Raw genomic sequence first — 24,594 nt, 5'->3', positions numbered from 1 at the left:
TATATCTTCTATAATATGAAAAAAACTTCGTTTTCTTAAAGAGTTAAAGAGGCTGCGTCCCAAAGTCGAACCTTAAAACGTACAGGAATTAGAAGAGGCAGTTGGGAGGCTGCCGCCCCCCAAACCCCCAGCTTTTAAAGACTCTTTTGTACAGGTTTTTTTTGTGGGGGGACTTCATTGTTACTAATTACTAGTTTTGGCGCAATGGTTCTCCTGTCCTCTTGTGTTTAACATTTTTCGAAGTTATTCCATTATTCATTCATTTCAATTTTTTGTTAATTAAAAGAGGGCCTTTCCGAAGCCAAGAGCGGGGGGTTAGCAAAAAAACAAAAAACCTGTACAAAAGAGTCTTTAAAAGCTGGGGGTTTGGGGGGCGGCAGCCCCCCAACTGCCTCTTCTAATTCCTGTACGTTTTAAGGTTCGACTTTGGGACGCAGCCTCTTTAACTCTTTAAGAAAACGAAGTTTTTTTCATATTATTTCTGTACGTTTTTCTACAATCCATGGTGGATGTAATTTAATAATTCCTGTACTCCTCGTACAGGAATTAGGAGAGGAACTTGGGTGGCTGCCGCCCCCCCCCCGCTTTTAAATCATTGTATAAAATAGAAAAAAAATAGATAGAATGACCGAAATGTTTCTTTTGCTCATAAGAAGCTAATATTCTGTTATCTCTCAATTGATAAGCTGTCCAGGTGTTATCAAAATTATACACTTTTATTTTGATGTTGTGAAAAGAAACCGCCCGTAAGGGACTTGAACCCTTGACTCGAGGATTAAAAGTACCACGCTCTACCGACTGAGCTAATCACTTGCATGAGTGTAAATATAACTTCTCAATAACTTTTAAAAATTTCAAATTAACATGGGCTCTTATGGAGAGAAATGCGTTAATTAAGTAGCTAATGCGTGGTTTCTGGAAAACAGGGAAGGAGTTATCGGATCGAGCTGAAATTTCGCGGATAAGCTCCTGGGCCGTAGGGGACCTTAACTTGTGAATTTCAGCCCGATCGGACAACGTTAAAAGGGGGGGGGGGTTGGAGGGTCAAAACTTTCGGGGGGTTAAGATTTTCCTATGAAACTTTCCAGGAAAATTAATCGGAGAATTCCGCATCGAATGAGTCTTCGTACACCCAGATCCGATGTCGGATGTGACCTGTAGGCGTCTAGGAAAAAAAGAAAATGAATTTTAAGTGGATATGCGTGGTTTCTGGAAAACAGGGAAGGAGTTATCGGATCGAGCTGAAATTTCGCAGATAAGCTCCTGGGCCCTAGGGGACCTTAACTTGTGAATTTCAGCCCGATCGGACAACGTTAAAGGGGGGCTGGGGTTGACGGGTCGAAACTTTCGGCCAGATTTTCCCCATGAAGGAAAAGTTGGAGGGGGATGAAATTTTGCAGGTTTCTTAGTTGGACCTCGGGCTACGAAATGCATCCCTCCCCATCCCTCTGCGACCACTGGAACCGAAGATCGCTTAACATAGTCGTGTGTCGCCTCTTTATAGAGGCACGAGTGTGCCTCCTTGATATATATAAAAGAAAACAAACTAGAGTGTAAATACTGGAAATTGCATAAGTATTTCGAAATATTTTGACAATACATTAAAGTATTTCGAAAAAAGAAAAATGGTAAAAACTAAAAAAAAACTAAAAGAAAAAACTAAAAAATAAATAAAAAATTAAAAAAATTAAAAAAAGAAAAAACCTAAAAAGAAAAAACGTAAAAAAATAAAAAAGATAAAAAACTAAAAAGAAAAAAAACTAAAAAAAGCTAAAAAACTAAAAAAAAACAACTAAAAAAAACTGGGAATTGCACAAATATTTCAATATATTTTGACAATAGATTAAAGTAATTCGAAAACCTTAAAACAGATACCCCAAATATTGAGGTTTAATATAAATTGTTGGAGCTTTAGCATGCTTGGCACGTAAAGATTTTTCCAAGCGTCAATGTTAGAATGAATATTGACAAATTGAAGAAAACAAATCAATAAAAAGAAGAAACTAAAAAAAAGAAAAAACTAAAAAAGAAAAAAAAAACTAAAGAAGAACTGTATCTATATATATAAAAATAAGTTGTATATATGCATGTTTGTTTGTTTGTGGGTTTGCATTTGACATCATTATAAGTATATAAGGCTTTGTATATGACGTCATTATAAGATGACACTACAGACCGGGACACCGGGACACAAATGACGACCGGGACACAGGGAATGTAAATGACGACCGGGACACTCAAAGAGAAATTACAGACCGGGACACCGGGACACAAATGACGAACGGGACACCGGGACAGAGGGAATATAAATGACGACCGGGACACTCAAAGAGAGATTACAGACTGGGATACCGGGACACAAATGACGACCGGGACACAGGGAATATAAATGACGACCAGGACACAGGGACACAACTACAACGGGGACGCCGGGGGCACAGGGGGATATATAAATGACGACGGGGACACAGGGAATGTTCGATTAGCAATCACCATCAACAAAGCTCAAGGGCAATCGTTAGAAAAATGCGGTATAGATCTGAATACGGATTGTTTTCCCATGGACAATTATTATGAAACCTGACAATCTATTTATATGGACAGACAATGGGACAGCAAAGAATGTTGTATATTTGCATGTTTTACGTAGTTAAATATATATATATATATATATATATATATATATATATATATATATATATATATATATATATATATATATATATATATATATATATATATATATATATATATATATATATATATATATATATATATATATATATATATATATATATATATATATATATATATATATATACATATATTCACAGGTGGGACAAAGGGACACAACTACAATGGCGCGTAACTAATATGGCACGTAACGACTTACGCGCTGGGGGGGGGGGAGATTGGGGGGGCACGAAGCACCCCCACCAACTAGGTGTTGGGGTGGCGCGAAACGCCACCCCAACAGCTAGTCTATATATATAAAAATAAGTTGTCTGTGTGTTATGTCTGTTAAACTTTGTCTGTTACGCCAGATTATATCTTCTATATATATAAAAGAAAACAAACTAAAATGTAAAAACTGGGAATTGCATAAATATTTTGAAATATTTTGACAATAGATTAAAGTAATTCGAAGAAAGAAAAATGGTAAAAAACTAAAAAAAACTAAAGAGAAAAAACTAAAAAAAAAATTAAAAAAATTAAAAAAAGAAAAAACCTAAAAAGAAAAAACGTAAAAAGATAAAAAAAGATAAAAAACTAAAAAAAAGAAAAAACTAAAAAAAAATGGGAATTGCACAAATATTTCAATATATTTTGACAATAGATTAAAGTAATTCGAAAACCGTAAAACAGATACCCCAAATTTGAGGTTTAATATAAATTGTTGGAGCTTTAGCATGCTTGACACGTAAAGATTTTTCCAAGCGTCAATGTTAGAATAAACATTGACAAATTGAAGAAAACAAATCAATAAAAAGAAGAAACTAAAAAAAAGAAAAAACTAAAAAAGAAAAATAAACTAAAGAAGAAACTGTATCTATATATATAAAAATAAGTTGTATATATGCACGTTTGTTTGTTTGTGGGTTTGCATTTGACGTCATTATAAGTATATAAGGCTTTGTATAGATAGATAGATAGATAAGTGTATTTCAAAAACCCGTGGGCCATATACACACAACATATAAATAAATAACAAACAAGCAAGGAAATTAACAACAGTACGAACACGCACAAAAAACAGAATTAAACGCAAAAAGTACCAAATCTAACTACAAAAGAAATTAATCATATAAAACTTTTTCTTCTTATTAAAGATTTTTCTATATATACTCCCACTCGAAATATTGTGGTTGGGTTACTATTTTGTAGAATACCCGGAAGCATCAAATTAATCCCATGCAAATAAATTTCCCGTAAATCCAAGAGCACCGGGCGGATATATGAATGACGACGGGGACACAGGGAATGTTCGATTAGCAATCACCATCAACAAAGCTCAAGGGCAATCGTTAGAAAAATGCGGTATAGATCTGAATACGGATTGATTTCCCATGGACAATTATTATGTTGCATGTTCAAGAGTTGGTAAACCTGACAATCTATTTATATGGACAGACAATGGGACAGCAAAGAATGTTGTATATTTTCATGTTTTACGTATATATATATATATATATATATATATATATATATATATATATATATATATATATATATATATATATATATATATATATATATATATATATATATATATCACAGGTGGGACACAGGGACACAACTACAATGGCGCGTAACTAATATGGCGCGTAACGATTTACGCACGCGGGGGGGGGGGCTTGGGGGTGGCGCGAAGCGCCCCCACCAACTAGGTGTTGGGGCGCCCCCAACAGCTAGTATGATATATAACTATGTGCTGCAAGTTCGTCCATAAAAATAAACAAATTTGGAATTATTGCAAGAATCTTACCTGCTCGCGTATCAGTTATGATGCATGCACCACGATGTACTACTGCCACTTTTCGCTCCTTATTGCAAGCCGCACGACGAAGATCACACTCACTACTATACGTGTGGCCATCCGTTCCACAAACAACATCATCAAAGTTCGGGGATGGACAATCAAGCGGGCAAATACAAACGCCGTTTTCGCAATAAGCCCCATTGTTACAATGTACGTTCATGCACAAATCTAGAGTTTACAAATTATGATCCTTACTAAACAGAAGGAGTAAAGGGATTAGATTGACTAGATTAGAAAAACGGTCTTTTAGTTCTTCGAAGAAGAAAGCTAAGGATGCTAGTAGTTATTTATCGAAGACATTATTTAGCATTCTTTTTCTAAATTACAATCTTACTACTCTGAGTTTTCCCTCATTGTCTTGTCATTGGTGTATTTATTATATTATATTACTGTTTCTCTCTTTAATTTGTAAACTTCAATTGTTATTGATGGGTGGCGAATGCCCTACATTTCCGGCCATAGAGCCTTGCAGGGGGAAGGGGTAATTTATCATTCGAAAGCTTTCAAAGATCCAAAAAAGTAAATTTAATTAGCAGATGAGGCTATAACATAACATAATCCTTAGCTGTAACAGAACATAACAGAACATAAAAGATGAGGCTGTAATATAACAATTTAACGTGTAAAACTCAAATAGAGATTATTGAACATTGCTTAAATAAAGGATATGTTTCTTATATTGATTCTAAGTATGAAAAAACTATGATTTTAGATTTCCCGGTCCAATGCTATAAGAAATTTGTAGAATTCTAAAATCGAGAAGAAAACATCCAAAATACTACGAAGTGGTTTAAGATCCTCTTTAGAATAACTAGGAAGTCTTCATTTTTTCTGAGCAAAACGGTTACTATATGCACCTTTAACCGTTAATTCTTGTCACAGGGGCTGTCTCCCAAATTCATCGGTCGTTGGATACTGTAGAAGATTAGTCAAACTAAATTAAATGTTCTTCTGCCCTTTTCAAGTTAAATCACACGACGAAAAATTGGCTATCTCTACAATTTGCAACAATTTTGACCCAAAAAAGTCCGAAGTACTATCGAGCGAAAACTCTACGGTGCTCAATTGAGCTGGAGATATCATAAGGCTTTTTAAATAATTTCTACGTTCAGGAATCATATTGCCACATAGTGCATATGTGCAGACCATATAAAATGTGCAGTCCATATTTATATGAGCACTCCATATAAAATGAACAGCTACCATAGGCTGTTTTGCTGTTATAAAAAAAAAAACATATACAAAGTTTTAAAAGAGCAAACTACGTGTTAATAGAGGGATTAGTAGACATTTTCATGAAGGATGGGATAACCTAAAGCCTAAAAAAGCTCTTTTCCAGCAAAGACTGTTTCCAGGGGAGGGGATTTCCGGGTTCAAAATGGAGGGAAACTTCACTCCTGAACTTCATTTGGAAGAATGTGCGGTTCGAGCGTACAATATGGGAGCAGAGGGGCAATACATTCCGGAATTATTAAGGACATGGTTGTAAACAACAAAAGCCTAAGTTTTACAACTTCAAGTATTATGACTTAAAGGTTGACCTTAATCGTAAGGAACGAGCACGTAATGAAGCTGGCAGCCCTTCTTATATAAAAGGCAACTCTTTTTTATATAGAAAAGTAAATAAAGCTTGCAGTGACGGCCCAATCTATCTTGTGACACCCATAGCCGCTACTCTTTTCTCCCTGTGATGACTTAAGATGACGAAGAAGGTTTAACGGCAATTCCCCCAGGGCAAGACGCAGGTACACTTTACTTAATAGGGTGTGTTTTCTAAGAGATACAAATGTTAATTAAGTTAAGAGAGGGTTTGCTTTGGCTCTAATGTAATATGTTTTGGTTGTTACATGATAGTTTTCTTGATTGTTACAAAATAGGACGTGTTAGAATTCGCTAGTCACGGGGGGAAGTTTTTTTTTTATTAAGACCTCTTTCTACAAGATATTTTTAAAGACGTTTCAAGACATTCCAAGACGTTTTCAAGACATTTTTCTTCAAGACATTTTTTTAAGACATTTCAAGACATTCAAGACGTGTTTTCAAAATATTTTTCTTTAAGACGTTTTTCATGACATTTCAAAACGTTTTTTCAGACATATTTTTCATCATATTTTCAAGGCGTTTCAAGACATTTCAAGACGTTTCACGAGACATTTCATGATTTCTTTAGTTCTTAAGTAATAGGGAATGTTTACTTATATTTAGGATGACGCTTTCACACGTGAACTATTTCTTCAGAGCCTTTGCGGAATCCCTGCTTGTAACGATTGAGGACACCCTTGTGGGATGTTACGTAATAACAATGCACACGTGAGTTGTTACATAATACCATAAGAGAATTAATTTTCTTTCGTAATTTTTTTTCTCGGGGAACCATTATATTCCAAAGATTTTGGTCCGCATTAGGATTCGAATGTAAGACCAGAGATTTTCCTCGATGACCAGACTACAGCCTTAACCTTTTGGACCAGCCAACTATTCATAATATTTTGATTCAAGTAATACTTTCTAAATGATAATCTATTGCAAGTAAGGAAACCCCCCTGTCCCGCACACTAGAACGATTAAATGAATCGTATTTTCCAATCCTTTCAACATGAGAGCAAAGACATCCCAATCTTATTGATTTTTGGTCTATTTGACACACCTGTCCATTACAGCATTATTAATTTTCTAATGTGATCTAGACAGGTTGACTTAGCTATTCAATCAATGAGATATTACATAGCATTGGCTTTATATATTTCGTTGCGTAAACGATTACGTTTTGAAGTTTTATCCTGGAGTAAGTATTCAAAAGAATTAAGGCTTTTGTACACACGACTTTAATAAATAAAAAAAAATTTACAAGCATTATTGAAGCACTGAAAATGCAACTAAAACATAACATATGAAAAAACAAAAGGGGAAAAAAGCTTATAAGGGATTAAATATAAGCCAAAAGAACCATGAATTAAAGAAAGGTGAGACTCTTAGCAACCATTTCCAGGGAGTGAATTGATATTAGAGATAGCTTTAATCCACATTAAGAGGTATTTCTGAGAGATCCTTATGACAATGCATCGTTTCTATTGCTCTATTAAACATGCCTGCAAGGAAAAAGATATACAGTTTTTACACCTGGTTATTTCTGAGAGCTTTTATTGAAAATACTATGTGTCTTTGAGCCAAGACTATGCATATTTCCTGCCACCTTGACAATGCGTGGCTAGCCTACCGCAGAAACAATTCGAGAGAGGGAGGGTTGTTATTAGAGGTAAAGTATCATCTAAGCTTTAGTTCATGTTTTACAAAGCTCCAATTAGCAAAAAACAAGAACTTTGCATTTTTTTACTCGAAGAAAGATCAGAGATGCGTGTGTACTATGGGACAGTCTTTCTTCTAAATAAATGTCTATGTTAACCCTTATTTTGTAGGACTAGCTGCACCTGTAGAAGTGAATGCGCTACCGTAAAGTATTACTGTCTTTGACACTCGAAGCTCAATATACATAAAGATTTTCGATAATTCTAAATCAATTAAATATCTCAGAATTTTCACACAATAGCATTTTGGACATCTTTTGGGTAGAATTGTTGTTTTACACCACAAAATGCCTGAAAACACCACTCTACTCTGGGATAGTCTTTTTCCCAAAATAAATGTCTATGTTAAGTGAATATTTTGTAGAACTACCTGTACCACTAGAGACGAATGCGCTACTGTGCGGGCAGCATTACCGTACGGCATTACTGCCTCTGAAAGTCGAGGCTGGAAATGCGCATATATTTTCAATGATTCTAAATGAATTAACTATATCAGAATTTTCGAGGAATACCGTTTTCGACCTTATTTGGCTATAATTGTTGTTTTGCACCATAAAATGGCTGAAAACGCTACATAGTTGTGGGACAGCTCATTTCCCTTAAATAAATGTCTATGTTAGCTGTTTATTTTGTGGGACCATCTGGAGCCTTAGGAACAAACGCGCCACCATACGATATCAATACTTCTGATGCTCAAAGTTTAATACGCGTATAGATATTCGATAAGTCTAAATCATTGGACTATCCCCAAATTTTCACACAATAGCTTTTTTTGGACTTCTTTCGGGTAGAATTCTTGTTTTGCACCATCAAACGACTGAAAATGCCGCTTTGCCGCGGGACAGTGTTTTGGCTAAAATAAATTTTTATTTTAACTGTTTATTTTATAGGACTACCTGGAGCCTTAGGAAGGAATGTGCCACCTTACGGCAGTAATGTCTCTTAACCTCGAGGCTCAATATGCGTATAGATTATCGATAATTCTAAGTCAATTAACCATCTCAGAATTTTCCCACAATAGATATTTTATTTTATAAATAACAATGTTATTGTTATTTTATGAAGAATAATGTTGTATTACAGGACAAAATGGTTAAAAACGCCGCATTGCAGAGGGAGAGTCTTTCTGGCTGAAATGAATGTCCAAGTTAGCCGTTTATTTTGTAGGACTACCTGCATCCTTATAAACGAATAAGCTACCGTGCGGAATTACTAACTCTAAAACTTGAAGCTTAATATATGTATGGATTTTCGATAATTCTAAATCAAACAACTATCTTATAATTTTCACACAATAGCTTTTTTGACTTCTGTTGGGTAGAATTCTTGCTTAGCACCATAAAATGGATGAAAACACCGCTTTGACGTGTTGACAAAAGTAAACGTCTATGGTAACCGTTATTTTGTAGGGCTACCTGTACCTTCAGAAACTAATGCGCTACCATATGACATTGCTGCTTCTGAAACAGGAGACTCAATATCTGTATAGATTTTCTATTGTTCTAGATCAACAGACAATCTGAGAATTTCCAAACATGGCCAATGTGTGTCGATTTCTTTTCCTTCGTGAAACTTATTGTATGTTGATCATTTCTTCATGATACTTATTGTGTTTTTATTTTATCTTCATGAAAGTTGTTTTATGTTGATTTTTCTTTTGTGAAACATTTAGCATATTTCATTTTACTCTTCGTGACGCTTGCACTACGTTAATTTTTTCCCCTGCGTGAAACATGTAACAAGTTGATTTTTTTTTCATGGAATATGCTGTATGCTGATTATTTTGTCGTGAAACCTGATGCATTTTAATTATTTCCTTGTAAAACTTCTTGTATTTTTAGTTTATTTTCATGAAACTTGTTGTACGTTGATTCTTTCTTTCATTATGCTCATTTTATCTTGATGTTTTGTTCGTGAAATATGTTACATTTTTTTTTCGTGAAACTTTTTGCACGCTGATTTATTGTTCGTGTAACATAATGTTGATTTATTTCTTCGTAGAACTTATTACATGCTGATTTATGTCAAACTTGTTATATATGGTCTTTTCTTCATGAAAAATGATGCATGTTGATTGTTGTTCTTGAAATTTGGTGTATGTGGATTGTTTCTTCAGGGAACTTTATGTATTTTGATTTATGTCTTCGAGAAACTTGTTATATTTTTATTTCTTCTTCATGAAAGTTGTTTCATGTTAATTTTTCTCTTCGTGATACTTGCACAATGATTTTTCTCCTCGTGAAACCGATTTTGTTCGTGTAACTCAATGCACGCTTATATTTTGTTCTTGAAACTTAACTTATCTTGATATTTTTCTTCGTGAAACTTATTTTATGTTGAATTTTTCTTTTGTTAAAAAAATTTATCATGATATTTTTTTGTGAAACTTGTTGCATGTTGTTTTTTTTTCTTCGTCCAACATGATACATGCTGATTTTGTTCGTGAAACTTGCTGCATGTGGATTTTTTTTCAAGAAACTTAATCTAGCCAGATTTATGTTTTTGAGAAACATGATACATTTTTATTTCTTCTTCCTGAAACCTGTTGCATGGTGATTTTTCTCTTCGTGGAAAGTGTAAATTGATCTTTCTCCTCATGAAACCGGTTTTATTCGTGGAACTTGTAGAGTGCTGAATATTGTTCGTAAAACTTAATTTCGATGTTTTTCTTCATGAGACTTGTAGCATGATGATTTATTCTCTCGTGAAACATGATGTATATTGATTTTTTTCCTGAAACTCGTTGCATGTTGATTATTTGTTCAGGAAACTTAATATATCTTGATTCAAGTCTTCGAGAAACATGTTATATTTTTATCTCTTCTTCACAAAACTTATTACATATGGATTTTTCTCTACATAAAACTTGTAAATTCATTTTTCTTCTAGTGAAACCAGTTTTAGATCGTGGGACATGCATTGTGATGATTTTGTTCGTGCAACTTATTTTTTTGTACTTTTTGTTCGTGCAACTTAATTTTTTTGTATTTTTTCTTCGTGAAACCTATTGTATATTTATTTAACCATTCGTGCAACTAAATTTATCAGGATATTTTTCATCGTGAAAATTTTGCATCTTAATTTTTTCTTTCTTTAAATATGATACATGCTGATTTTGTTATTGAAACTTATTGCATATTGATTTTTTCTTCAAGAAGCATCATATATTTTCATTTATTCTTAAAGAAACTTGTCGCATGATGAATTTCCTCTTTGTGAAACTCGTACAATGATTCTTCATCTGGTGAATCCCGTTTTGTTCGGTTTCGTTCGTGATTTACGTCTGGGAGAAAGTTGTTATATTTTTATTTATTGTTCATTAATAATGTTGCATCTTCATTTTTTATTCTTCGTGAAAGTTTTTATATTAATTTTTTCACCTCTCGAAACCGGTTTTGTTCATGGAACTTGTTACGAGATGAGTTTTGTTCGTGAATCTTAATTTATCTTGGTTTTATTTTCGTGAAACTTGTCGAATGTTGTTTTATTATTTCATGAAACGTGACTTATCGTGATATGTTTCCTTGTGAAACTTTTTGCATGTTGTTTTTCTTCGTAAAACAATGTGAATGCTGAATTTTGTTCGTGAAAATTCTTGCATGTGGATTATTTCATCAATAAACTTAATTTATCTTAATTTATATCTTTGATAATTTTGTTATATTTATTATTTCTTCACAAAACCATATATACGTTCATTTTTTCTTCGCGAAACTTGTACATTGCTTTTTCTCCTCATGAAGAAGCTTCATGAAGAAGAAAAGTAAAAAAGAACAACTTTCTCGAAGACAAAAATAAAGCTACATTAAATTTATTGAAGAAATAATAAATATACAACAAGTTTCACGAACAAAAACAAGCATGCATTGTTTTTTGAAACAGTTCGTGGTAACGAACTGAATTAAGGAGCGACCCGGCTCAATAGTAACATAAACTCTAAAAAATTGAATTTTGATACCAATAGCTACATCAAAAGAATCGCATTTTTATGCTAATTTTAAATATGTAGGTTTCATCAAGTTTAGTCTTACCCATCAAAAGTTACGAGCCTAAGAAAATTTGCCTTATTTTAGAAAATAGGAGGAAACACCCCCTAAAAGTAATAGAATCTTAACGAAAATGCCATCCTCAGATTCAGCGTATCAGAGAACCCTGTTGTAGAAGTTTCAAGCTCCTATCTAAAAAATGTGGAATTTTGTATTTTTGCCAGAAGGCAGATAACGGATGCGTGTTTATTTGTTTGTTTTTTTGTTTTTTATTTTCCCAGGGGTGATCGTATCGACCCAGTGGTCCTAGAATGTTGCAAGAGGGCTCATTCTAACAGAAATGGAAATTTCTAGTGCCCTTTTTCAGTGACCAAAAAAATTGGATGGCACCTAGGCCACCTCTCACGCTAATTATTTTCCCAAAGTCAACGGATCAAAATTCTGAGATAGCCATTTTTTCAGTGTAGTTTAAAAACCTTATAACAATGTCTTTGGGGACGACTTATTCCCCCACAGTCCCTGTGGGAGGGGCTACAAGTTACAAACTTTGACCACTGCATACATATAGTAATGGGTATTGGGAAGTGTACAGACGTTTTCAAGGGGATTTTTTGGGTGGGGGAGGGGTTGAGAAGAGGGGGATATGTTGGTGAACTTTCCATCGAGGAATTTTTCATGGGGGAAGAAAATTTCCATGAAGGGCGAGCAGAATTTTCTAGCATTATTAAAAAAAAAACAATGAAAAATTAATATAAACAAAAAATTTTCAACTGCAAGTAAGTAGCTGCATTAAAACTTAAAAAACGAACAGAAATTATTATGCTTATGAGGGGCTCACCTCCTCCTAATACCTCACTCTTTACGTTAAAGTATTTTTAGTAATTTCAACTATTTATTCTACGGCTTTTGTGATTCAGGGGTCATTCTTAATGAACGGGGACACAATTTAAGCTATAGTGTAAAGAGCGAGGTACTGATGAGGGGGCAAACCCCCTCAAATATGTAATAAAAACATGAGAATACAAAAGTTCGTTACGTAAGCAAATTTATAAGTTACGTATACCTTTTAATAATAAAAACATTCGTAAAAAATTAAAAATTCTAGATGCCTTTTTAAGTAACCAATAAATCGGAGGGCAACTAGGCCCCCCCGTCCCACACCTTTTTTCTCAATCATTCGATCAAAACTACGAGAAAACCATTTAGCCAAAAAAATATAAAAGAAAACTTCGTTTTAGTTATTCCTCTGCGGAGAGCCAAAATCAAAACATGCATTGATTCGAAAACGTTCAGAAATTAAATAAAAAAAAAAAAGTTTTTTTAACTGAAAGTAAGGAGCGACATTAAAACTTAAAACGAACAGAAATTACTTCGTATATGAATGGGGCTGCTTCCTCATCAGCGCCCCGCTCTTTACGCTAAAGTATTTTACTGTTTTAAAAAGTAGAGTTAATAGAAAGAGTCAAACTTTAGTGTAAAGAGCGGGGCATTGATGAGGAAGCAGCCGCTTTCATATACAAAGTACTTTCTGTTCGTTTTAAGTTTTAATTTTGCTCCTTACTTTTAGTTAAAAATTTTTTTTTTTATATATTTATTACTAAGAAAAACCAGAATGCAACAAGTTTCGAGAAGAAAAATATCAAGATAATTTAAATTTCATGAAAGAATCAAACAACATGCAACAAGTATCACCAAGGAGAGTATTAAGATCAATTAATTTCTACAAACAAAATCAGCAGGCAGCAAGTTTCACGAACAAAACCAGTTTCACGAGGAGAAAAATCAACATAGAGGTTTCACGAAGAGAAAAATCATCGTGCAATTCATTTTATGATGAAGAAACAAACATAAATCAGGTTTATCAAAGCCAGAAAACAAGATACATTAGGTTTCTTTAAGAAATAGTCAACATGCAGAAAATTCATTAGCGAAAATCAGCATGCATCATGTTTCACGAAGAAGAACCAACATGCAGCAAGTTTCACGAAGAAAAACATCATGATAAATTAATTTGAGGAACAAAATCAGCATGCAACAAGTTTCGCTAACAAAACCGGTTTCACGAGGAGAAAAATCATTGCAAATGTTTCACGAAGAGAAAATAAAAGTATAACATGTTTCTCGAAGATTTAAATAAGGATATATAAAATTTCTTGAAGAAATAATCCAAAAGTAGCAAGTTTCATGAACAAAAATCAGCATGCATCCTGATTCACAAAGAAAAAAGCAACATGCGTCAAGTTTCACGAACAAAAACATCAAGATAAATACAGTTTTTTACAAAATAAAATCGCCACGTTACAAGTCCCACGAGCAAAAACCGGTTTCACGAGGAGAAAAACAAATGTGCAAGTTTCAAGAAGAGAAATAAAAAACATACAAGTTTCTTGAAGTAGAGGTAGAAAATATAACAATATTCTCGAAGACATAAATGAAGACATATTAAGTTACCTGAAGGACTAATCCAAACGCAAAAAGTTTAACGAACAAATGTCGATAATCTGTACGCATATTGAGCTTCGGGTTTAAGAGGCAGCAATAACGTACGGTGGCCCTTTCGTTCCTAAGGTAGTTCAACAAAACAAACTGCAAACATAGACATTTATTTGAGCCAAAAAGACTGCAAGCGGAGTTATCAGCCATTTTGTTATGCAGAGCAACAATTCTAACCAAGAGAACACCAAAAAAACTATTGTGTGAAAATTCTGGAATAGTCAATTAATTTAGAATTATCGAAAATCTATACGCTTGTTCAGCTTCGAATGTCCAAGGGAGCAATGCCGCACAATAGAGCATTCATTTTGTAGATAGTCTAGGATGTAACAGTTCCATAGGCATTTATTTTAGCCGAATAGACTGTTTCATATCAATCTTTGTGCTAAGCCATTTTGTGGTGCAAAACAACAATTCTAGGTAAAAAGGTCAAAAAAGCTAATACGGAAAAATTCTGAGATAGTTAATTGATTTAAAATTATCAAAAATATATACAAATATTGAGCCTTATGTATTTTAGGCAGTAATGCCGTACGGTAGCATATTTGTTTCTAACAAAGCTGCAGGTAGTTATAAAAAATTAACGGCTATCACAGACATTTATTTTAGCCAAACAGACTGTATCACAGCAAAGTTGTGTCCTTAGGCAGTTTGTTGTGTAAAACAGCAAAAAGCAAAAAGATGTCCAGAATGCTAATGTGTGAAAATTCTAATATAGCTAATTCATTTAGAACTATCGAAAATTTATACGCATATTGAGCCTCGAGTTTCAGAGACAGTAATGCCGTACGGTATCGCAATCTTTTCTAAAGGTACAGGTAGTCCCACAAAATATAGGTTTAACATAGACATTTATTTTGTCAAAAAAAGACTGTCCCACAGCACAAACACATCCGTGATCTTTCTTCTTGAAGAAAATAAAAAAACATTTTGGCTTATAGGAGCTTTGTAAATGTGACCTAAAGCTTAAACGAATCCTTACCTATAATAACAACCCTCCCTTCTCTTAAATCGTTTGCTGGGGTGGACCAGCTAAATATTGCCACGGTGGCCTGAAATATGCATAGTCTTGGTGCAAAGAAACGTAGCATTTTCATCAAAAGCTCTCAGAAATAACCAAATTTAAAAAATGTGTCTATTTTTCCTTCAGGCGTGTCTAATAGTGCAATAAAAACGATGCATTTTCATAAAGACCTCTCAGAAATACCTCTTAATATGGCATGAATTTATCTCTAATATTAACCATGCCCTGGAAATGGTTGCTAGGGTTCCTACCTTTCTTTAATTAATGATTCTTTTTGCTTATGTCCTGTATAAACTTTTTTCACGTTTGTTTTTTTCGTTTTTTGTGTTTTAATTGTATTTTCTGTGTTTCAATTATTCTTGTAAATTTTTTATTAATAGAAGATGCATGTACAAAAGCCTTAGTCCTTTAGAGTACTTGTTCCGGGATAAAACTTCAAAAGGTAATCATTTACGCAATGAAATATCTAAAGTCGATACTAAATGGGTACCTGGAGATATCTGGGGAAGGTAAACAGGAAGGGTGTGCGAAAGCAGAGGATGGTTGGCCCCCAGCCCTCCGCTGCACTTCCTGGCTGAAGGGCTAAGAAACGAAGATCAGCACCACCAGTAGGGACTGTGAAGTCTAATGCCGTATTCTTTACCTTTACCTTTTACCTCTGTAGCATCTCATTGATTAAATAGGTAACTCACCCGTCTAGATCAAGTCAGAAAATCAATGACGCCGTAATAGGCAGGCGTATCTAATAGACCAAAAATCAATAGCATTGAAGTGCTTGTGCTCTCATGTGGAAAGAATTGGAAACATGCAAATCATTTAATCATTCTAGTACAGGGGACAGGGGGTTCTTCTTGCGTGCAAAAGGCTATCATCTAGAAAGTATTCCTCGAATCAAAATATTATGATTATTTTGCTGGCCCAAAACGTTAAGGCTCTGGTCTCTTCATTGGAAGAAATCTTTGTTCTTACATTCTAATCCTAATGGGAACAAAAATCCTTAGAAAATACTTCATGATAGAAAATTAAATCTCTTAAAGTATTATGTAACAGCCCACGTACACATTGTCATTACGTAACATCCCACCTGCTTGTCCTCCCCAGTTACAAGTGAAGATTCCAAACAGGCCCTTAAGGACCAAGTCACGTGTGATTGTGTCATCCTCAGTTTAAGTAAACATTCCCTAGTACGTAACAGCTAAAGAAATTATGAAACATCTTGAAAAACGTCTTGAAATGTTATGAAACGTCTTGAAACGTCTTAAAAACAACTTGAAATATCCTGAAAATTGTCTTGACGAAACATGTCTTTAAAAAAGTCTTTAAATATCTTGAAACGCCTCGAAAATTGTTTTGAAGAAAAATGTCTTAGAAACGTCTTGGAATATCTTGTAACGTCTTGAAAAGATATTTTTGGTCACATATTTTTGGTCACATATTTTTGGTCACATAGAATATTTTTTGTGACCTCAATATTTTTGGTCACATAAAAGGGCACTAGAACTTTCAATGTTAGTTCAAATTAGCCATTTCCTGATCTTCTAGGACTATTGGTTTGATACGATCACACCTGGGAAAACAAAATGAATCATAGCGCATCCCTAATGTTTCTTTTGGCCAAAAATACAAAATTGCCCATTTCTGCAGATGGGAGCTTGCTTTTAGAGTGTTTCCTCCTTTTTTCAAAAAACAGGAAAAAATTTTCAGGCACGTAGCTTTTGATGGGTAACACTAAACTTAATGAATTTAGCAGCATAACAAGCCAATTCTTTTGAAATATGTATTGCTATTAAAATTCTGTTTTTTTAGAGTTTCGGTTACTATTGAGCCGTGTCGCTCCTTGCTTACAGTTCGTCACCACGAATTGTCTGAAAATGTAGAAGGTATTACAAAATATAATTTGAGTGCGAAACGATGCAAGTAAGGGAAAAGTAAATCATATTTAGAATCAGTGCCTTTACTCTCCCAGTTACATTTTCTATATGTCAAAGCATTTCAACTCAGGTGGTTATTCATTTCTGCACAAATTTCTTCGAAAAAAGCGGTTAATTTCTGCAAATATAATATTTTGCCACAGAAGGCAGCATAGTGAAATATGGAATAAGCCATGCAAATGTAATATTTTCCCACAGAATGCAGCATAGTGAAATATGGAATAAGCTATGCAATTTTCTCAATTAATGGTGGCGTCATCAACTTACCACAATGTCCAGCATATGCAATAATGACGTGTTGTTCTTTTTTGCAGGCTTCGGCTTTCAAATGACACTCACTTGAATAGGATATTCCGTCTGTACCACAAACTGGGGAATACAATCCTTCATCCTAAAACAAAAATAAAAATTTTGAAGATAATTATTTCAAGAAAACATTGCACTTCTAGAACAAAAATAATTTAAAATAATATTTATTATATAATACAAATATTATTACCTCAAACACAAATTTTTAATAAGTAAATATTTATTATAGTCCCAATTTAAAAAAAAGACAGTTAATTGGAAAGCGTAAAAAATTATACTTTTATATTGTCAATAAATGTGGGTGCCAGAAAAATTTTATCATCCTGAACTAAATTATACTTCTGGATTTAATCCAGTGCCTGAATCCAAATCAACAAAAACATTTAAAACAATAAAGTTTAAGATATTACCATTTTTACAGACGATAGAAAAAATAGAAAAATACATGCTGAAAAGGTAGAAAAATATATGGGCTTTTATATATATTACATAAAAAAAAACTAGTTTTTCTAACTGAAAGTAAGGAGCGACATAAACACTTAAAACGAACAGAAATTACTCCGTATATGAAATGGGTTGTCCCCTCACAATCCCTCGCTCTTTATGCTAAAGCTTTTAATTGTTTTAAAAAGCAGAATTGTGGTAAAGAGTCAAACTTTAGCGTAAAGAGCGAAGGATTGCGGAGGGGACAACCCATTTCATATACGGAGTAATTTCTGTTCGTTTCAAGTTTTAATGTCGCTCCTTACTTTCAGTTAGAAAAACTAGTTTTTTTTTATGTAATTTCTGAACGTTTTTGAATTAATGTATGTTTGATTGTGGCTCTCCACACATAAATTATTAAAACGAAATTTACATTTTAATTCCTTTTTTGGCTAAATGGCTTTCTCTTAGTTCTGATCAGACGATTTTGACAAATAAGGGATGGGGAAGGAGGTCTAGTTGCCATGAAATTTTTCGGTTACACAAAAAGGCAACTATAAATTTTAATTTTTAACGAATTTTTTTGTTAGTAAAAAATATAAGTAACTTAAGAATTAACTTACGTAACAAACTTTTATATTCTTAAATTTTTATTATGTATATGAGGGGGTTTGTACCCTCGTTAATACCTCGCTCTTTACACTAAATCGTAAGTTTTGTGCCGATTCTTTAAGAATGACCCCTAAATCAGAAAGGCCGTAGAATAAATAGTTGAAATTACTAAAAATACTATAGCGTAAAGAGCGAGGTATTTATCTCCTCCTAAATACCTCGCTCTTTATGCTAAAGTATTTTTAGTACCCCTCATATGCGTAATAATCTCTGTTCGTTTTAAGTTTCAATGCTACTCCTTGCTTTCAACTGAAAAAACTTTTCCTTGTTTATTTTTTCATTTTTTTTATAGTAATTTTAGAAAATCCTGCGCCCTTTTCATTGAATTTCTGTTCCCCCATGACATATTTCACCAGGGAAAGATCCTCCCACATAGCCCCCTCCCCTCAACTCCACCCCCAAAACCAAAAAAAAAATCCCCTGAAAACGACTGTACACTTCCCAATAACTATTATTATATGTAAACACTGGTCGAAGTTTGTAACTTGCAGCCCCTCCCCCAGGGACCGTGGGGGAGTAAGTCATTCCCAAAGACATAGTTATTTCGTTACCACGAACTGTTTGATATTTCTCATAAAGATAACAACGGACAATCACGTTTCAATTGGTGCATACATGCGCAGGTATGAAACAGTTCGTGGTAGTGAACTGCAAGTATGGAGCGACTCAATCTCACGGATGCATGCGTTTCTTGTGCTTTTTTTTCAGGAGCGATTGTAACGAACCAATGGCCATAGAGGACCTGGAGAGGGCTTATTCGAATAGAAATTAAAAGTTCTAGGGAAGTTTTCAGTGACCAAAAAGATTGGAGGGCAACTAGCCCTCCTTTCAGGGCCATTTTCCCCAAAAAACACGCGAAAAACATTTCGAGATAGCCGTTTAATTCAGCATAGTCGAGGGGTTCAAAAACTATGCCTTTTTGGATGAAATAATCCCCCTCCCAACCCTAGGGAAAGGACAATAAGTTATGCAATGTGCCTGTTGTTTATATGAAGTATTTTTTATTGGAAAATATTCTGACATTTTCGCGGGGGAGAGAGAATTTCCAACGGAAGGGAGGGGGTTATTTTCTAGGGAGAGTGTTTCTTGGGATAGGAAAGCATCAGGAAGAATTTTCCAGATGGAATTTTATGCTTCGAGAGGGGTTTCCTGGCATAATTAGAAAAATGGTTAGAAAATAAGTAAAAAAAAGTTTTTCAGCTGAAAATAAGGAGCAATTTAAAACCTAAGACGAACAATATTATTCCATATACAAGGGGGCTACCCCTTCATGATCCTTAGCTCTTTACGGTAAAGTTGAATCTTTTGTTACAATTCCTTATTAAAGACTGCTCAAACACATGGGCCGTTGAGTTTGAATGAGGACTAATTTTTAAGAACTTTAAGAATCTAGCGGCAAAAGCAATGCTTAAGAAAGGGGCAGCCTTCCTCATATATGGAGTGATTTTTGTCAGTATTAGAGTTTAACGTTGCTTTTTACTTTCAGTTGAAAAAAAATTGTTTTATTCATATGAAACATGAGCTTGACTGGTAAAAACAAAACAAAATATATATTAAGCGGCTTTTCTTTTATAATTGTAACGGTAAAGAAATTAATTACAAAAAAAAAAAAAATGCAGACAGTAGACACCTGAGTATCTGATAACGAATTCTGACTTATTACCGTTCTCTTTAATTTCTTCCAAAAATATCATATTAGCTATTGAAGTATAAATAATATCCACCGGTTCTATATTTCTAAATATTCAAGTTCTTTTTTTTTAAATATCAAATGTTTAAACTTGTGTTTAAGAAAGTCTTAAAGAGCTCTAGAAGTTTACCCCCTCCCCCGGAATAAAACCCTCCTTCGGAAAATACCTCCCCGTAAAATCCCCCCCGCGGTAATTTGACTTTTGTCCTGATTCTTTAAGAAACACCATGGCCGTTTCATTAGAACAATAAACTTTGTTTGAAAACTGAATATAAAAAAATTTAGCGTAAAGAGTTAAGTCTTGCGGAGGAAGCAACCTCTTTCATATACGTAATAATTTCTTTCGTTTTAAGGTTTGATGTCGCTCCTTACTTTCAACTGAATGCTTTTTTTTTTAATTTAATTTCTTATCGTTTTAAAGTAATACCGGGACATCTGGTTATCTCTCAGTGAAAAATCCAGCCCTTGTATACTACATGCAAGTCACTCAAAACACTCAGCTAAATTCAAAAAACCAAACATTAAAGATTGTTTGTTAATGTTTGATTATTCACCATTGATGATGGAATATTAAATTATTTGATCTTCTTCTTTGTGTGTTTTATTTTCGTGTCCCTGTGTTTGGGTGTCTCCCACGGCCCTCCTGCCCGATATTCAGTCATTTATTTATCCTTGTTACTTCTATTTTGCGTTTTTTTCCATTTTGTTTGTTTTTTGCTGTGATCATTTTTGGAACTATTAGTATGATGAGATGTTAGTGTTTTTTTTTTTTATATCTTCGTGCTGTCCCGAGCTCTGCTCTCTGTTGGGATATAATATTGTTTTTGTATTTTTAAGTCGAATAAAGAAAAACAGTAAACAATAAACTCAAGTTTACGATTTGTAAAACTCGAGAACAAAGCGGTATCTTCATTAGTTTCTTCCTTACTTTAGAAACAAATTTGGGCTATATATTGCCTGCATGTAAAATGTGTTAGGTAAAATTATTCTGCATATTATGAGGTAAGAACTATTAGTTAACTTCAAACTGTCCAAATACTTTACCCCCCCCCCCCTCTTATGTGCAAATATATAGCTAAAATTATGTATTTCCCACCTATTCTGCCAATTGTCTTTGTCTGGTCTCGCGTTAAGCTGAAAGAAACTAACGAGGAAACCAGTTTGTTCTCAAGTTTTACATAGCATAAACTTGAGTGCGTGGCGTATAATACACAAGAACCAAAATCCCTACCCCCAACAAAAAAAAAATAATCAAAAAATTATTAAAGTCTGAAAGGCTTATTTTCCACTGAGGGGGGTATTTTCCACGGAGGGGGGTCGTTTTTCAGGGAGAGAGGGGGGTATTTTGAAAAACTTATTTCGAAAAACTTTTCCGTCAATTATGTCTTTAATAACGTTTAAAAAGTTTTTCGAAAGTGATGGAATGTTCTCACTGGGTCTTCTAGTAAGTATACATCCAAAGGAAATATTATCAAAGTGTCTTTACTTTCATTGAAACAAAGGTTAGGATCACTAGGCAAAAAACACATCAAGACAAAAACAACATTTTGAAATGTTGAAAGGATGTGATGATGCTAAAATGAAATGATGTTTCTGAAATGATGTAGAAAAAATTCAAAATGTTCAGTGAAATACTGCATTTTATACTTGGATATAACTTTTCCTGGAACAGTGCCAAAAATTTAATTTTTTTCTCTTTTGTAACATTATGAAAATATCGGATACACCCAGCTACTTTGGGTATGGTGATGTTTAGCTCTATACTCTAAAGGCGATCTTGCAAGCAACTGCCAAGTTTCCCAGAGAGGCTTTAAAAGAAACTAAATTTTAACCAGAAAGGGTAGCTTTAGAACTTCCGGGTATAATTAACATGGAGGAGCGGAAATGGATATTGTCACACTGACTGGTATATACCTCCTACAGATTTACGACGACTTCCCTAATGATGACTATAAAAGCACAGAGATTTTTGTTCTTATTGACTGATATACAAGGGTTCGTTCAAGCAGATGGTTAGAAAGTCACAATAAATCCTTTGCTTTAGAAATAATACAAAATAGTTACAAAAGGACACAGTCACTGAAAACTCTTGCTATATATAGATAAATGACCATAAACTATTAGAATGAAAACAACACCCGTATACGTTATCCATCAAACCATGTTTAAGGAAACACCTTTTGATTTAATTTTCTTTTTATCGGCTTGAATTTCACGCAAACAATTAAAAATAAAAATTTAGAAATGAAGCAATATTGCAATATATCAATCTAGGGCCATTCCCATAAATTTGGAAAAACGTAGTCTTAATAAGAAATCTAAAAATTTATCAGTGAAGCAGCATAAAACATTAAAATGTAGGTAATGGCCCTTAAGTATTCTTGTCCCCTTTTCGATAATTTGGAGTTTCGAAACGAAATTTTCAAATGGGATACAAGTAACAGATATTTCAAATCTAGGAGAGTGGGTGTTTTGATTTTTTCGATTCTTTTTTTCAAAAAAATCCACCTAAAAAAGCATGTTTCAAAATTTATGGGGAAATTTTTATGTTACCTGTTAAAAGAAAAAATACATATTACCTGTTACAGAAATGAAACCTTTTAAAATAAAACCTGTTACGATCTAGTAATTTATTAAATAAAAAAAACTAGTTTTTTTAACTGAAAGTAAGGAGCGACATTAAAACTTAAAACGAACAGAAATTACTCCCTATATGAAATGGGTTGTCCCCTCCGCAGTCCCTCGCTCTTTACGCTAAAGTTTGACTCTTTGCCACAATTCTACTTTTTAAAACAACTAAAAACTTTAGCGTAAAGAGCGTGGGACTGCGGAGGGGACAACCCATTTCATATACTGAGTAATTTCTGTTCGTTTTAAGTTTTAATGTCGCTCCTTACTTTCAGTTAAAAAAACTAGTTTTTTTTTATTTAATTTCTGAACGTTTTTGAATTAATGCATATTTGAGTTTGGCTCTCCGCACATAAATTATTGAAATGAAATTAGTATATTAATTTTTTTTTGCTAAATGGCTTTCTCTTAGTTTTGATCAGACGATTTTGAGAAATAAGGGGCGGGGAAGGAGGCCTAGCTGCCCTCCAATTTTTCGGTTACTTAAAAAGGCTACTTGAACTTTTAATATTCAACGAACGTTTTTATTAGTAAAAAATATACGTAACTTAAGAATTAACTTACGTAACAAACTTTTATATTCTTATATTTTTATTATGTGTACGAGGGGGTTTGTACCCTCGTTAATACCTCGCTCTTTACACTGAATCGTAAGTTTTGTTCCAATTCTTTAAATATGACCCCTGAATCAAATAGGCCGTAGAATAAATAGTTGAAATCACTAAAAATATTTTAGCATAAAGAGCGAGGTATTTATCTCCTCCTAAATACCTCGCTCTTTATGCTACAGTATTTTTAGAACCCTTCATATGCGTAATAATCTCTGTTTGTTTTAAATTTCAATGCTATTCCTTACATTTATTTGAAAAAACGATTCCATGTTTGTTTTTTCATTGTTTTTTTTTTTATAGTAATGCTAGAAAATCCTGCGCCCTTTTCATTGAATTTTTTTCCCCCATGGCATATTTCTCCAAGGAAAGATCCTCCCACATAGCCCCCTCCCTCAACCCTACCCCTAAAACCAAAAAAATCCCCCTGAAAATGTCTGTACACTTCCCAATAACCATTATTATATGTAAACACTGGTTGAAGTTTGTAACTTGCAACCCCTCCCCCAGAGACTGTGGGGGAGTAAGTCATCCCCAAAAACATAGTTATTAAGATTTTCGACTATGCCAAACAAAATGGCTATCTCAAAATTTTGATCCGTTGACTCTGGGAAAAAAAATGAGTGTGGGAGGGGGCCTAGATGCCCTCCAATTTTTTTGGTCACTTAAAAAGGGCACTAGAACTTTTCATTTCCGTTAGAATGAGCCCTCTTGAGACATTCTAGGACCACTTGGTCGATACGATGACTCCTGGGGAAAAAAAAAAAAAACTAAAAAAAACAAACAAATAAACACGCATCCGTGATTTGTCTTCTGGCAAAAAATGCGAAATTCCACATTTTTGTAGATAGGATTTTGAAACTTCTACAGTAGGGTTCTCTGACACGCTGAATCTGATGGTGTCATTTTCGTTAAGATTCTACGACTTTTAGGGGGTGTTTTCCCCTATTTTCCTAAATAAGGCAAATTTTCTCAGGCTCGTAAC

At 33.9% G+C, this 24,594-nt stretch overlaps 1 protein-coding gene across 1 annotated transcript in view; it reads right to left on the bottom strand.

Annotated features, from left to right (window-relative positions):
• The window catches only part of LOC136025458 (agrin-like), a 214,702-nt gene that overhangs the window by 46,989 nt on the left and 143,119 nt on the right, over positions 1-24,594 (bottom strand). Inside the window, exons 11-12 of the mRNA XM_065701490.1 lie at positions 17,547-17,670; positions 4,487-4,708 (exon numbers count right to left, since the gene is read on the bottom strand). Coding sequence (XP_065557562.1) covers positions 4,487-4,708; positions 17,547-17,670 — 346 coding nt within the window. The remainder of the gene's footprint in view (positions 1-4,486; positions 4,709-17,546; positions 17,671-24,594) is intronic.

This window comes from Artemia franciscana, chromosome 3, assembly GCF_032884065.1.
Source record: "Artemia franciscana chromosome 3, ASM3288406v1, whole genome shotgun sequence".
In the NCBI taxonomy this organism is placed as follows: domain Eukaryota; kingdom Metazoa; phylum Arthropoda; class Branchiopoda; order Anostraca; family Artemiidae; genus Artemia; species Artemia franciscana.
Note: the sequence above shows the minus strand (reverse complement) of the source record. Positions and strands in the feature narration are given on the sequence as shown.